The sequence below is a fragment of the Engystomops pustulosus genome, chromosome 5 (genome assembly GCF_040894005.1).
Source record: "Engystomops pustulosus chromosome 5, aEngPut4.maternal, whole genome shotgun sequence".
Taxonomy (NCBI): Eukaryota; Metazoa; Chordata; class Amphibia; order Anura; family Leptodactylidae; genus Engystomops; species Engystomops pustulosus.
In genome coordinates, this window is record NC_092415.1 from 155,257,350 (window position 1) to 155,272,938 (window position 15,589).

Here is a 15,589-nt window from a genome sequence, read left to right on the forward strand (position 1 = left end):
GACATACCCCAATCTGTCAGATTTGCTCACGAAGGTGCGCCGCATCTGTGCGCATTTCAGGAAGTCCAGCACAGATGCTGCCACTCTCAGGGCAGCGCAGCGCCGCCTCCAACTGCCCGCTCACCGACTGTTGTGCGACGTGCCCACGAGGTGGAATTCAACACTGACCATGTTATCCAGAGTTTACCAGCAGCGCCGAGCCATTGTAGACTGCCAGATGTCAACTTCCACCAGAACTGGTAGTCAGGTCAGTCAGCTTCCTCAAGTCTACAATGAGGAGTGGACGTGGATGTCTGATATCTGTCAGGTGCTGAGTAACTTTGAGGAGTCAACACAGATGGTCAGTGGCGATGCCGCCATCATCAGCCTCACCATCCCGCTGCTTGGCCTGTAGAAAAACTCTCTGATCAGCATGAAGTCGGAAGCTTTGCGCTCGTCACAAGAGACGGGGGAAGAAGATTCCCTTGTTGATAGCCAAAGCACCCTTAGGTCTGTTTCTCAGCGCATATCGGAGGAGGTGGAGGTGGAGGAGGATGAGGAGGAAGAGGAGGAGAATGTTGGCGAGACACAAGAGGGGACCATTGTTGAGTCCTTTACTGTTCAGCGTGTATGGGCAGAAGAAGAGGAGTTGGAGGAGTTGGAGGAGGAGGAAATGGACAGTCAGGCCAGTGAGGGGAGTGAATTCTTACGCGTTGGTACTCTGGCGCATATGGCAGATTTCATGCTAGGCTGCCTATCCCGTGACCCTCGCGTTCAAAGAATTTATTCCAGCACCGATTACTGGGTGTTCACTCTCCTGGACCCACGGTACAAGCAAAATCTTTCCACTCTCATCCCTGCAGAGGAAAGGAGTGTGAGAATGCATGAATACCAGCAGGCCCTGGTGCACAAGCTGAAACAGTATTTCCCTTCTGACATCGCTAGCGGCAGAGTGCGTAGTTCTGCGGGACAAGTAGCGAGGGAGAGTAGGCGAGCAGGCAGCTTGTCCAGCACTGGCAAGGGTACGCTTTACAAGGCTTTTGCCAGCTTTATGTCACCCCAGCAAGACACTGTCACCTGTCCCCAGTCTCGGCAGAGTAGGGCTGATCTTTACAGAAAGATGGTGAGGGAGTACGTAGCTGACCATACCATCGTCCTAAATGATCACACATCTCCCTACAACTACTGGGTTTCAAAGCTGGACATGTGGCACGAACTGGCGCTGTACGCCTTGGAGGTTCTTGCCTGCCCTGCCGCTAGCGTCTTGTCCGAGCGGGTTTTCAGTGCAGCTGGTGGCATCATCACCGATAAGCGTACACGCCTGTCGACTGACAGCGCTGACAGGCTGACGCTTATTAAGATGAATAAAGCCTGGATTTCTCATAATTTCCAATCTCCACCAGGTGAAGGAAGCTCAACCTGAATAATTGATCCACTCCTCCTCCTCATTTTCCTCCTTCTCCTCCTCTTTGTACAGTAAAGCAGAGGAAACTGGCTATTTTTTGACAGGGCCCACTGGCTCTTGCTATAGTACTTTATGCATTTAATTTTTCTGGAGGGCCACCGACCCGGTCCTCTGTTTTAAACAATTTTTGGGAGTGCCACATACAGGCACTCAATCTATTCAATTTTTCTGGAGGGCCACCGACCCGTTCCTCTGTTTTAAACAATTTTTGGGAGTGCCACATACAGGCACTTAATCTATTCTATTTTTCTGGAGGGCCACCTACCTGCTCCTCTGGTTTGAAAACTTTTTGGGACTGCCACATACAGGCACTCAATCGATTCCATTTTTCTGGAGGGCCACCTACCTGCTCCTCTGGTTTGAAAACTTTTTGGGACTGCCACATACAGGCACTCAATCTATTCTATTTTTCTGGAGGGCCACCTACCTGCTCCTCTGGTTTGAAAACTTTTTGGGACTGCCACATACAGGCACTCAATCTATTCTATTTTTCTGGAGGGCCACCTACCTGCTCCTCTGGTTTGAAAACTTTTTGGGACTGCCACATACAGGCACTCAATCTATTCAATTTTTCTGGAGGGCCACCTACCTGCTCCTCTGGTTTGAAAACTTTTTGGGACTGCCACATACAGGCACTCAATCTATTCAATTTTTCTGGAGGGCCACCTACCTGCTCCTCTGGTTTGAAAACTTTTTGGGACTGCCACATACAGGCACTCAATCTATTCAATTTTTCTGGAGGGCCACCTACCTGCTCCTCTGGTTTGAAAAATTTTTGGGACTGCCACATACAGGCACTATCCAAATTAAATTGTCTCCATAGCAGCCTCCACACGTTGTCTCCATTGCTACCTCCAAAAGTCGTCCATATAGCTGCCTCCATACATCGTCCCTTTATCAAACGAGGTGTGTCAGGCAGAAATTTGGGTTGTTTTCATGGATTCCACATCAAAGTTGTTAACTTTGTCGCCACCCAGCTGTGTTATCCACAAAATATACTAATAAACTTTTATCATTTACCAATATTATTTCAGCGCTTCTTGCGCATCTGTTTACATTCCCCTCACCCGCCATATCCCAAACTTATAAGAACGCTACTACACTTGATCTTATACAAAAGGTTCTTAGAAGTGCTGTTTGGGGAGTAGCCTAGAGACAGGGGCTTGGATTGGCGAAAGCTCGCCTGGCTGCGGAGCGCCAGCTCCATCCCAAGATCCAACTAACATAGTTTTAACTGCAGCACCTTTAATCTACTACTAGTTCACTGCCTCCATAATAATAATAATAATCTTTATTTATATAGCGCCATCATATTCCGTAGCGCTTTACAAATCATAGGAAACAAATACAAATGTAATGTAACAGAGCACAACATTTGTATGGAACAACAGGAGTGAGGTCCCTGCTCGCCAGAGCTTACGGTTTATGAAGATGATGGGGTAACACGAGGTAAAAGAATATTTAATGGTCAAGCCATTCTTCTTAGGGAATAGAACAAAATATAATAAATGGAATTGCTGTCGCTTGAACCACTCAGCCGTCATCTTATATACCAGGTCCAGGGTGAATGGGACTGTAGAGAAGTCTGGTGCCTGTTGGTTGCTGGATAACAGATGGGAGGACGACACAGGACGGGTTAGTAGAAGAGTTAAAACTTCATGCAGTTAATGAGTGTTATAGGCTTGCCTAAAGAAATGGGTTTTAAGAGCACGTTTGAAACTTTGGAGGTTAGGTATTAGTCTGATAGTCCAGGGCAGAGCATTCCATAGAATTAGTGCAGCTCTAGAGAAGTCTTGGAGACGCGAGTGGGAGGTCCGCACTAGGGTAGAGGTTAATCTAAGATCACTGGCGGATCTAAGAGCACGGGTTGGGCGATAGACTGAGATAAGAGAGGAGAGGTAGGGGGGTGCAGCATTATACAGAGCTTTATGGATGAGGGTTATTATTTTAAACTATTCGAATGGAGACTGGCAGCCAGTGCAGCGACTGGCATGAACTGTAAGCATACATGGTCCCCTTATCAAACGAGCTGTGTCAGGCAGAATTTTGGGTTGTTTTCATGGCTTCCACAACAAACTTGTTAACTTTGTCGCCACCCTGCTGTGTAATCCACAAAAAATACTGGCAAACTTTTATAATTTACCGATATTATTTCAGCGCTTCTTGCGCATCTGTTTACATTCCCCTCACCCGCCATATCCTAAACTTATAAGAACGCTACTAGAGATGAGCGAACATGCTCGTCCGAGCTTGATGCTCGGTCGAGCATTAGGGTACTCGAAACTGCTCGTTGCTCGGACGAATACTTCGCCCGCTCGAGAAAATGGCAGCTCCCGCCGTTTTGCTTTTTGGCGGCCAGAAACAGAGCCAATCACAAGCCAGGAGACTCTGCACTCCACTCAGCATGACGTGGTACCCTTACACATCGATAGCAGTGGTTGGCTGGCCAGATCAGGTGACCCTGGGATAGACTAGCCGCTGCCCGCGCTGCTCGGATCATTCTGTGTCTGGATGCCGCTAGGGAGAGAGCTGCTGCTGGTCAGGGAAAGCGTTAGGGTGTTCTATTAGCTTACTGTTAGGCAGGAGTGATTCTCAAAGAACCCAACAGCCCTTCTTAGGGCTACAATAACGTTCTACTTTTTTTATTTTAATTTGCATCTAGTACCATTTTGTGAGGAATTAGCAGGGGGACTTGCTACCGTTGTGTTTAGCTCTTAGTGGCACACATATCCATAGCAAAGACCGAAGTGGGAAAATTTAGTAGGGGTTGGATTTCAATTAGGCACTAACTCAGTGTCATCTCATCTGGCATAGTAGTGTGCTTTGATACTTGGCTAGAAAATAGCCATAGGAGAATACAAAGAGCTTACTTACGCCTACAGTAGCGTTCTATATATTTGATTTCTGGTTGATCTGCTGGTGGCTGTACTTTCTGCAGTGCATGTACTAGCCAATTCTGAGCAATTTGTAGTGAGACTTGCGACCGCTGTGTTCTGCGCTTAGTGACGCACATATCCATAGCAAAGACCGAAGTGGGAAAATTTAGTAGGGGTTGGATTTCAATTAGGCACTAACTCAGTGTCATCTCATCTGGCATAGTAGTGTGCTTTGATACTTGGCTAGAAAATAGCCATAGGAGAATACAAAGAGCTTACTTACGCCTACAGTAGCGTTCTATATATTTGATTTCTGGTTGATCTGCTGGTGGCTGTACTTTCTGCAGTGCATGTACTAGCCAATTCTGAGCAATTTGTAGTGAGACTTGCGACCGCTGTGTTCTGCGCTTAGTGACGCACATATCCATAGCAAAGACCGAAGTGGGAAAATTTAGTAGGGGTTGGATTTCAATTAGGCACTAACTCAGTGTCATCTCATCTGGCATAGTAGTGTGCTTTGATACTTGGCTAGAAAATAGCCATAGGAGAATACAAAGAGCTTACTTACGCCTACAGTAGCGTTCTATATATTTGATTTCTGGTTGATCTGCTGGTGGCTGTACTTTCTGCAGTGCATGTACTAGCCAATTCTGAGCAATTTGTAGTGAGACTTGCGACCGCTGTGTTCTGCGCTTAGTGACGCACATATCCATAGCAAAGACCGAAGTGGGAAAATTTAGTAGGGGTTGGATTTCAATTAGGCACTAACTCAGTGTCATCTCATCTGGCATAGTAGTGTGCTTTGATACTTGGCTAGAAAATAACTCTCATTTTAAAAATGTTTAACCCGAGGGCTAGGGGTAGAGGACGAGGGCGGGGACGTGGGCGTCCAACTACTGCAGGGGTCAGAGGCCGTGGTCCTGGGCGGGGTGAGACACCACCTGCTGATGAGGGAGCAGGGGAACGCCGCAGAGCTACACTCCCTAGGTTCATGTCTGAAGTTACTGGGACTCGTGGTAGAGCACTGTTGAGGCCAGAACAGTGCGAACAGGTGATGTCGTGGATTGCTGACAATGCTTCGAGCAATTTGTCCACCACCAGTCAGTCTTCCACGCAGTCCACCCATGTCACCGAAATCGCCACTCCTCCAGCTCCTGCACCTCAGCCTCCTCCCCCCCAGTCTGCCCCCTCCCAGGAAAATTTGGCATTTGAACCGGCATACTCTGAGGAACTGTTTTCTGGACCCTTCCCACAGTCACAAACCACTTGTCCGGTTGCTGATGAGCAATTTTCCGATGCCCAGGTTTTCCACCAGTCACAGTCTGTGGGTGATGATGACCTTCTTGACGTAGTGGAAGTGTGTAAAGAGGTGTCCGACGATGAGGAGACACGGTTGTCAGACAGTGGGGAAGTTGTTGTCAGGGCAGGAAGTCCGAGGGGGGAGCAGACTGAGGGATCGGAGGATGATGAGGTGACAGACCCAAGCTGGGTTGAGAGGCCGGGTGAACACAGTGCTTCTGAGACGGAGGAGAGTCCTCGACCAGAACAGGTTGTAAGAGGCAGTGGTGGGGCCAGACGGAGAGGCAGGGCCAGAGCTGGTGCATCAGCGCAAAATGTGTCAACTAGTGAAGCTCCCGTGTCGAGGGCTCTTGCGGCGAGGGCTAGATCTTCAGAAGTCTGGAGGTTCTTTAAGGAAACACCGGATGACCGACGGACTGTGGTGTGCAACATTTGCCAAACCAGGCTCAGCAGGGGTTCCACCACTACTAGCTTAACTACCACCAGTATGCGCAGGTATATGAATGCTAAACACCCCACTCAGTGGCAACAAGCCCGTTCACCTCCGGCCGTGCACACCACTGCTCCTTCCCCTGTGTCAGCTGCTAGTCAGCCCCCTGCCCAGGACCCTGCCACAAAAACCCCATCGTCGCCTCCACGATCCTCCACAGCATCCACCAGCGTTCAGCTCTCCATACCCCAGACGCTGGAGCGGAAACGCAAATATAGTGCAACCCACCCGCACGCCCAAGCCCTTAATGTGCACATCTCCAGATTGCTTAGCCTGGAGATGCTGCCCTATAGACTAGTAGAGACCGAGGCCTTTCGCAACCTCATGGCGGCGGCCGCCCCTCGGTATTCGGTCCCCAGCCGCCACTACTTTTCCCGATGTGCCGTCCCAGCCCTGCACCAGCACGTGTCAGACAACATCATCCGTGCCCTGACCAACGCCGTTTCTGACAAGGTCCACCTGACCACGGACACGTGGACGAGTGCTGCCGGGCAGGGCCACTATATATCGCTGACGGCACATTGGGTTAACTTGGTGGAGGCTGGGACCGAGTCTGACCCTGGGGCTGCTCATATACTGCCGACACCGAGGATTGCGGGGCCTACCTCGGTCCAGGTGTTTCAGGCCTACTATGCCTCCTCCTCCTCCCACCCCTCCTCCACCTCCTCCTCCGAACTACCATCCGTGGGCACGGCGCCATCAGTCCGTAGCTCTAGGCACAGCAGCAGTGCCGTCGCTAAGCGACAGCAGGCGGTGCTCAAACTGCTGAGCCTAGGCGACAAAAGGCACACCGCCCAAGAGCTATTACAGGGCATCACGGCGCAGACTGATCTGTGGCTGGCACCGCTGAACCTCAAGCCGGGAATGGTTGTGTGTGACAACGGCCGTAACCTGGTGGCGGCTCTGCAACTCGGCAGACTGACACATGTGCCATGCCTGGCCCATGTGTTAAATCTGATAGTTCAGCGTTTCCTCAAGACATACCCCAATCTGTCTGATTTGCTCACGAAGGTGCGCCGCATCTGTGCGCATTTCAGGAAGTCCAGCCCAGATGCTGCCACTCTCAGGGCAGCGCAGCGCCGCCTCCAACTGCCCGCTCACCGACTGTTGTGCGACGTGCCCACGAGGTGGAATTCAACACTGACCATGTTATCCAGAGTTTACCAGCAGCGCAGAGCGATTGTAGACTGCCAGATGTCAATTTCCACCAGAACTGGTAGTCAGGTCAGTCAGCTTCCTCAAGTCTACAATGAGGAGTGTACGTGGATGTCTGATATCTGTCAGGTGCTGAGTAACTTTGAGGAGTCAACACAGATGGTCAGTGGCGATGCCGCCATCATCAGCCTCACCATCCCGCTGCTTGGCCTGTTGAAAAACTCTCTGGTCAGCATGAAGTCGGAAGCTTTGCGCTCGTCACAAGAGACAGGGGAAGAATATTCCCTTGTTGATAGCCAAAGCACCCTCAGGTCTGTTTCTCAGCGCATATCGGAGGAGGTGGAGGTGGAGGAGGATGAGGAGGAAGAGGAGGAGAATGTTGGCGAGACACAAGAGGGGACCATTGTTGAGTCCTTCACTGTTCAGCGTGTATGGGCAGAAGAAGAGGAGTTGGAGGAGTTGGAGGAGGAGGAAATGGACAGTCAGGCCAGTGAGGGGAGTGAATTCTTATGCGTTGGTACTCTGGCGCATATGGCAGATTTCATGCTAGGCTGCCTATCCCGTGACCCTCGCGTTCAAAGAATTTATTCCAGCACCGATTACTGGGTGTTCACTCTCCTGGACCCACGGTACAAGCAAAATCTTCCCACTCTCATCCCTGCAGAGGAAAGGAGTGTGAGAATGCATGAATACCAGCAGGCCCTGGTGCACAAGCTGAAACAGTATTTCCCTTCTGACAGCGCTAGCGGCAGAGTGCGTAGTTCTGCGGGACAAGTAGCGAGGGAGAGTAGGCGAGCAGGCAGCTTGTCCAGCACTGGCAAGGGTACGTTTTACAAGGCTTTTGCCAGCTTTATGTCACCCCAGCAAGACACTGTCACCTGTCCCCAGTCTCGGCAGAGTAGGGCTGATCTTTACAGAAAGATGGTGAGGGAGTACGTAGCTGACCATACCATCGTCCTAAATGATCACACAGCTCCCTACAACTACTGGGTTTCAAAGCTGGACATGTGGCACGAACTGGCGCTGTACTCCTTGGAGGTTCTTGCCTGCCCTGCCGCTAGCGTCTTGTCCGAGCGGGTTTTCAGTGCAGCTGGTGGCATCATCACCGATAAGCGTACACGCCTGTCGACTGACAGCGCTGACAGGCTGACGCTTATTAAAATGAATAAAGGCTGGATTTCTCAGAATTTCCAATCTCCACCAGGTGAAGGAAGCTCAACCTGAATAATTGATCCACTCCTCCTCCTCCTCATTTTCCTCCTTCTCCTCCTCTTTGTACAGTAAAGCAGAGGAAAATGGCTATTTTTTGACAGGGCCCACTGGCTCTTGCTATAGTACTTTATGCATTTAATTTTTCTGGAGGGCCACCTACCCGGTCCTCTGTTTGAAACAATTTTTGTGAGTGCCACATACAGGCACTCAATCTATTCCATTTTACTGCAGGGCCACCTACCTGCTCCTCTGGTTTGAAACATTTTTGGGACTGCCACATACAGGCACTCAATCTATTCCATTTTACTGGAGGGCCACCTACCTGCTCCTCTGGTTTGAAAAATTTTTGGGACTGCCACATACAGGCACTCAATCTATTCCATTTTACTGCAGGGCCACCTACCTGCTCCTCTGGTTTGAAACATTTTTGGGACTGCCACATACAGGCACTCAATCTATTCCATTTTACTGGAGGGCCACCTACCTGCTCCTCTGGTTTGAAAAATTTTTGGGACTGCCACATACAGGCACTCAATCTATTCCATTTTTCTGGAGGGCCACCTACCCGGTCCTCTGTTTTAAAAAATTTTTGGGACTGCCACATACAGGCACTCAATCTATTCCATTTTACTGGAGGGCCACCTACCTGCTCCTCTGGTTTGAAAAATTTTTGGGACTGCCACATACAGGCACTCAATCTATTCCATTTTACTGGAGGGCCACCTACCTGCTCCTCTGGTTTGAAAAATGTTTGGGACTGCCACATACAGGCACTATCCAAATTAAATTGTCTCCATAGCAGCCTCCACACGTTGTCTCCATTGCTACCTCCAAAAGTCGTCCATATAGCTGCCTCCATACATCGTTCCTTTATCAAACGAGGTGTGTCAGGCAGAAATTTGGGTTGTTTTCATGGATTCCACATCAAAGTTGTTAACTTTGTCGCCACCCTGCTGTGTTATCCACAAAATATACTGGCAAACTTTTACCATTTAGGGATATTATTTCAGCGCTTCTTGCGCATCTGTTTACATTCCCCTCACCCGGCATATCCTAAACTTATAAGAACGCTACTACACTTGATCTTATACAAAAGGTTCTTAGAAGTGCTGTTTGGGGAGTAGCCTAGAGACAGGGGCTTGGATTGGCGAAAGCTCGCCTGGCAGCGGAGCGCCAGCTCCATGCGCATCATGCGCTTCTTGCGCATCTGTTTACATTCCCCTCACCCGCCATATCCCAAACTTATAAGAACGCTACTACACTTAACTTGGTGCAGGCTGGGACCGAGTCTGACCCTGGGGCTGGTCATATACTGCCTACGCAGAGAATTGCGGGGCCTACCTCGGTCCAGGTCTCAAAGGCCTACTATACCTCCTCCCACCCCTCCTCCACCTCCTCCTCCTCCGAATTACCATCCGTGGGCATGGCGCCATCAGTCGGTAGCTCTAGGCACAGCAGCAGTGCCGTCGCTAAGCGACAGCAGGCGGTGCTGAAACTGCTGAGCCTAGGCGATAAAAGGCACACCGCCCAAGAGCTATTACAGGGCATTCCACATCAAAGTTGTTAACTTTGTCGCCACCCTGCTGTGTAATCCACAAAATATACTTGCAAACTTTTACCATTTAGGGATATTATTTCAGCGCTTCTTGCGCATCCGTTTACATTCCCCTCACCCGGCATATCCTAAACTTATAAGAACGCTACCACACTTGATCTTATACAAAAGGTTCTTAGAAGTGCTGTTTGGGGAGTAGCCTAGAGACAGGGGCTTGGATTGGCGAAAGCTCGCCTGGCTGCAGAGCGCCAGCTCCATCCCAAGATCCAACTAACATAGTTGCAGCACCTTTAATCTACTACTAGTTCACTGCCTCCATAATAATAATAATAATAATCTTTATTTATATAGCGTCATCATATTCTGTAGCGCTTTACAAATCATAGGAAACAAATACAAATGTAATGTAACAGAGCACAACATTTGTATGGAACAACAGGAGTGAGGTCCCTGCTCGCCAGAGCTTACGGTTTATGAAGATGATGGGGTAACACGAGGTAAAAGAATATTTAATGGTCAAGCCATTCTTCTTAGGGAATAGAAAAAAATATAATAAATGGAATTGCTGTCGCTTGAACCACTCAGCCGTCATCTTATATACCAGGTCCAGGGTGAATGGGACTGCAGAGAAGTCTGGTGCCTGTTGGTTGCTGGATAACAGATGGGAGGACGACACAGGACGGGTTAGTAGAAGAGTTAAAACTTCATGCAGTTAATGAGTGTTATAGGCTTGCCTAAAGAAATGGGTTTTAAGAGCACGTTTGAAACTTTGGAGGTTAGGTATTAGTCTGATAGTCCGGGGCAGAGCATTCCATAGAATTGGTGCAGCTCTAGAGAAGTCTTGGAGACGCGAGTGGGAGGTCCGCACTAGGGTAGAGGTTAATCTAAGATCACTGGCGGATCTAAGAGCACGGGTTGGGCGATAGACTGAGATAAGAGAGGAGAGGTAGGGGGGTGCAGCATTATACAGAGCTTTATGGATGAGGGTTATTATTATTTTAAACTGTATTCGAAAGGAGACTGGCAGCCAGTGCAGCGACTGGCATGAACTGTAAGCATACATGGTCCCCTTATCAAACGAGCTGTGTCAGGCAGAATTTTGGGTTGTTTTCATGGCTTCCATGTTAACTTTGTCGCCACCCTGCTGTGTAATCCACAAAATATACTGGCAAACTTTTATCATGTACCGATATTATTTGAGCGCTTCTTGCTCACCTCCTTTGGTTCCTCTCTGCCACCCATTGGTTTGAAGCCTGAGTCCATTTAGGGTATGTCGCCATGACACTCTCTAGCCTGCTGCCGCTGCCTCTGCATGCCGTCCCCTATAGTGTCAGGGTCAATTATTGGATGTTTTAGATGCTATCTAGCTTCATTCTGTCACTCTGTCATGGCCATGCTGTTGCCCATAATTTTGGCATAATGGTGCGATTAAGCAGCCTCAGAGGCATCCATGCATGCTGCCCCTGCTGTTTCCTGTCCATTTCCGTGGTGTTTCCATCCTTTTCTGAGGTTCCCAGGTGTTTGGCCAAGCTTCCCTGTGCAGAGCCTTGGCCCCCTTGAAAAATGCTCGAGTCTCCCATTGACTTCAATGGGGCTCGTTATTCGAGACGAGCGCTCGAGCATCGGGAAAAGTTTGTCTCGAATAACGAGTACCCGAGCATTTTAGTGCTCGCTCATCTCTAATTACATCCTTTCATTTGGTCTCCTGTTGCATCCCATGATAGTCAATTTCAATGTAGCTATAAAAATATTCTAGTTTTCACCCTTAGCAACCTTACATTAAGCAGAGACATTGTCAGAGTAGTGTGAGCAGTTATCTTATCATCCAAGGCAAGATAACGATGACAGGTAATATAAGATCACACCTTTCACACCAGATGACAGACATGGCCCAGCTCCTACTGCACTAGAATTCACAAATGTCTTACACTACATTTATTAAGGATTTCAGACCATTTTAGGCAAATTTACAACTTGTATGAAAAAAGAAGTGGTCTTAAAGAAAGTGGGTGTGGCTTAAAAGCAATCAATGCATGCACAAAAAAAAATTAATAATTTAGCACATTGAACTGAATCAGCTAATAGATGGTCCAATTTATGACTCAACAGTATTAAACTTTCCCAGATTTATCAACCAGCATCAGACACAGCAGAAGACTGTTTAAAAGTACTCTGCACTGGGACACATTGTTAAAACTCCCCCTGTGACTCTTGCAGAGGTCACAGAGCAGACATATAACATGCATAGGGTATCATGATTATTCCAACATAAGTCCCTGTATTGCTTTCGGACAGGTCTTTATTTGATATATTTTGTATGGCAAATTTCTGGAACTGCTAACACAAGAACAGACTGGCCACCCCCCAAAAAACGTCTATTTAATTTAGTAACTTAAGATTTGTACTCTATGTTTCTTAGAATTCAGAGCTATCATATCATGGGGAACTATTTATAATTTGGAGCATTTCATCTGTTTTTGGTATTTTCATTGCGTAGACTGTGCTAAGTGACTGACAACCCGGTGATCTGCTGGCACCGCCAATACAACATGAATACAGTACATAGGCAGAGCTTTAGTTGTCTCTAAGACATTGATCATTATTCCAAGTACATCAGCAAGATAAGACATTTGTGAGCCAACAAGTTTTGGCTTAAACAAGGTTTAAAGCTGATGAGCTGGATGATAAGTATTTATTATGTAACAATAAATGATATTATATGCCACTTTCAATTTTATGTTATGCAAAGTCAATTTTTTTCACACAGATATATGAACAAACACTAAATCCAGACGTATACAGTACTTTGAGACTTTGGGGGTTTTCATGACTGAATTTTTACACATATGCAAGCATGTAACTATATTTGCACAAATTTAAAGCAGATAAAACAACTTACTTCCCCTTTAAAAATAATTTTAGGCATCAGTCATTTAAGTGCATATTAATAATGTAATGAAGCTGAATATGCAGTTTCTAAATGTCTGAGGCAGAGCATGTGCTATGTACCTAAACATCTCTATTCTTTACTTATATATGTCCACGAGGAAACACAATTGTATACAATGATTCTATACTAATATATCAGTCCTGTTAAACCAGTATGAGAAAGCAGCAATATCACCTTACCTTTTATTTTCTATCATAATGCAAAAAACATTTTCAAGAATCCAACAGATGGAGTATGGATTAACGTGTGGATCTGTCTAGAGAAAGGGAATTTACACATTCAGATGAAGGAAAGTCGCACACAAGAACACCTGAAGAAAAAGAAGAAGAGCCTGAGGACATCACATGAACTATGCAGCTGTGATTCCTAACCCTACATCTCAACTCCCAACAGGAACTTAAAACCTTTTATAGGAATGAAAGGATGAACTTGCTGCAACACATTTATACCAAAAGAGGTTGCTGTATAGTCATGAAGACAAAAAAAGAAAAAAAAATGTATGAAATGCAGAAGAGCAGTCACTGACCTGTATGATATGGAGAGAGGCTGAATGGTAAACTGTTGCTTCTGCAAAATCCCACTATAGAAAGTGATGAGAATTGTTACCAGTAAATGCTGCCCTACAGTCTCAGGAGGGAACAGAAGCAGCTAAGTCAGATATCATGGGTGGGTGGGCTTTGTCTGGAGAAATGGAGGAGGGTCAAACCTACACACTTGAAAAAAATCGACATATTATAAACACATGTTTTATGCAGAGTATTAAGCCCACACACTCCTAGCTAAAATGTGAGGTGACACCAGTAAAATGCAATTGAATAAGTTCTACATTCTGCAGGTTCTCATTTTGATTGGTATGGTAGGAACTTAAAGTTGCATAGTAGATAGATACAGACAGTATATAGAAATAAAGATAGATAGATGCATACATATAAGGATAGATATTCCAATTAGAAGTCCAGAATAAAGTACAGCATAAATATGTGCAGACCACAGGGAAATATCGAGAATCGTTGTACTTAACCTTAGAAAAAATCTACGAAGAAGTTTAAAAAGTGGATTTATAGATTACGGATAGAAATATAATTTTTTTTTCATACAAACAAAGCAGGAGTGTACATAGAAATCATGAGGCCCCATAGCAAAAGTCAGATGTAGCTTTTCGCAATGCATAGGATTTATTTCTCTCAATATTCATTTCCATATTCTACCATATATTATTATCTATTATCTATTATCTATATTACAACCAGTATTACCAATAATACCACTGTATCTGGACCTACTGTTTCTTATCAAACCTCATGATGCAAAGAGTATTTTGAATGAAACAGCTGTGCAAGACTTAGATAACACAACCAGTGGTAATGGTACCACTGCAATATAACTGAATAATACCGCATACCATAACCACTGCTATTTCCTCCACATGGTGACTCTATAATACCGCCACAACCATAACACAACTACCACTGCTATAACTTCTTCATAGTGAGTGAATAAGACCACCACACCATAACCACTATCACTATTGCATCATGACCTTACTATAAGACTGTGGCCCCTTCTATACAGCATCCCAGCTATACTGTGCTCCCCTATCCTGCACCCCTTATTACACCCACACTATACAATGACCCCTTTCTTCCATACAATGCTTTATCTACTTTATATATTGCCCTCTCATTTAACATAGCCCCTTTCCTTTATATTGCTACCCTCCTTTTTATATAGCTGCCTTCTTTAAATATAGCCACCTTCTTTTCATATAACCCCTCCTCTTTATATTTGGACCCCTCCTTTTTATATAGCCCTCTTCATTATATGTGACCACCGATTTAACTGTCAGGCTGTATACTGGGTCATTTAATACAGCCCAGTTGGGTTACACAATATTATATACAAACATTGCACAGATATTTACCCATTTCCACAACTTAGTGATAGTGTTGTTCCATGCAGCCTGACAAGAGGGGAGAAAATGTAATTATAACCAGGAGTTTGGTCAATGACTATAGTTGTGGACTTGTTAAGCTTACTGGTGAACCTCTAAACCTGTATTGCTGATAACCTCAGTGGAGTTATAAAATCCACTGGGTCCCTTTAGCATTGCCAGGCCAGATGTGGTTTCCACTGAAGTATCTAAAATCCCCACTGAAGATAAAGTCCTTTATACATTCTATGCAATATACTGGGAAGCCAAAAAAAATCCAAATGTGGTGAAAGGTGTGAAAGAACATGGTTTAACCATTTTCTTGTGATTCTGTTTCTTATGCCTTTAACTGTGCAGTCCTAATGGCACATCCCCATCATTGAAATAGTATGATTACAGAGGTAGCAAATTACAATACAATACAAACGTATTGCATTATATTGTCATTAAGATGTATAAGTAAATGACCTACATCTATTACAGATCATTCTATGAATGCCTTGGAATGGCTCCTGGCTTCAGTGTTGCGGCTCCCGGTACCGGTGTTCAGTGTGTAGTGCTGCTAAGCAGCAGCGCTGTATACACTGACGCCCAATGTACAATGCTGCTACTTATCAGCGCTGTACACAGAGGTCCCGCCAGTATCCTCCCCATACAGTGCTGTCAGTATCCTCCCCA

At 46.2% G+C, this 15,589-nt stretch overlaps 1 protein-coding gene across 1 annotated transcript in view; it reads right to left on the bottom strand.

Annotated features, from left to right (window-relative positions):
* Window positions 1-15,589, bottom strand: part of LOC140133383 (collagen alpha-4(VI) chain-like) — a 169,007-nt gene that overhangs the window by 143,683 nt on the left and 9,735 nt on the right. The window contains exons 2-3 of the mRNA XM_072153496.1: window positions 13,508-13,694; window positions 13,161-13,233 (exon numbers count right to left, since the gene is read on the bottom strand). Of these exons, the coding sequence (XP_072009597.1) occupies window positions 13,161-13,177 (17 nt within the window). The 5' untranslated portion in view covers window positions 13,178-13,233; window positions 13,508-13,694. The remainder of the gene's footprint in view (window positions 1-13,160; window positions 13,234-13,507; window positions 13,695-15,589) is intronic.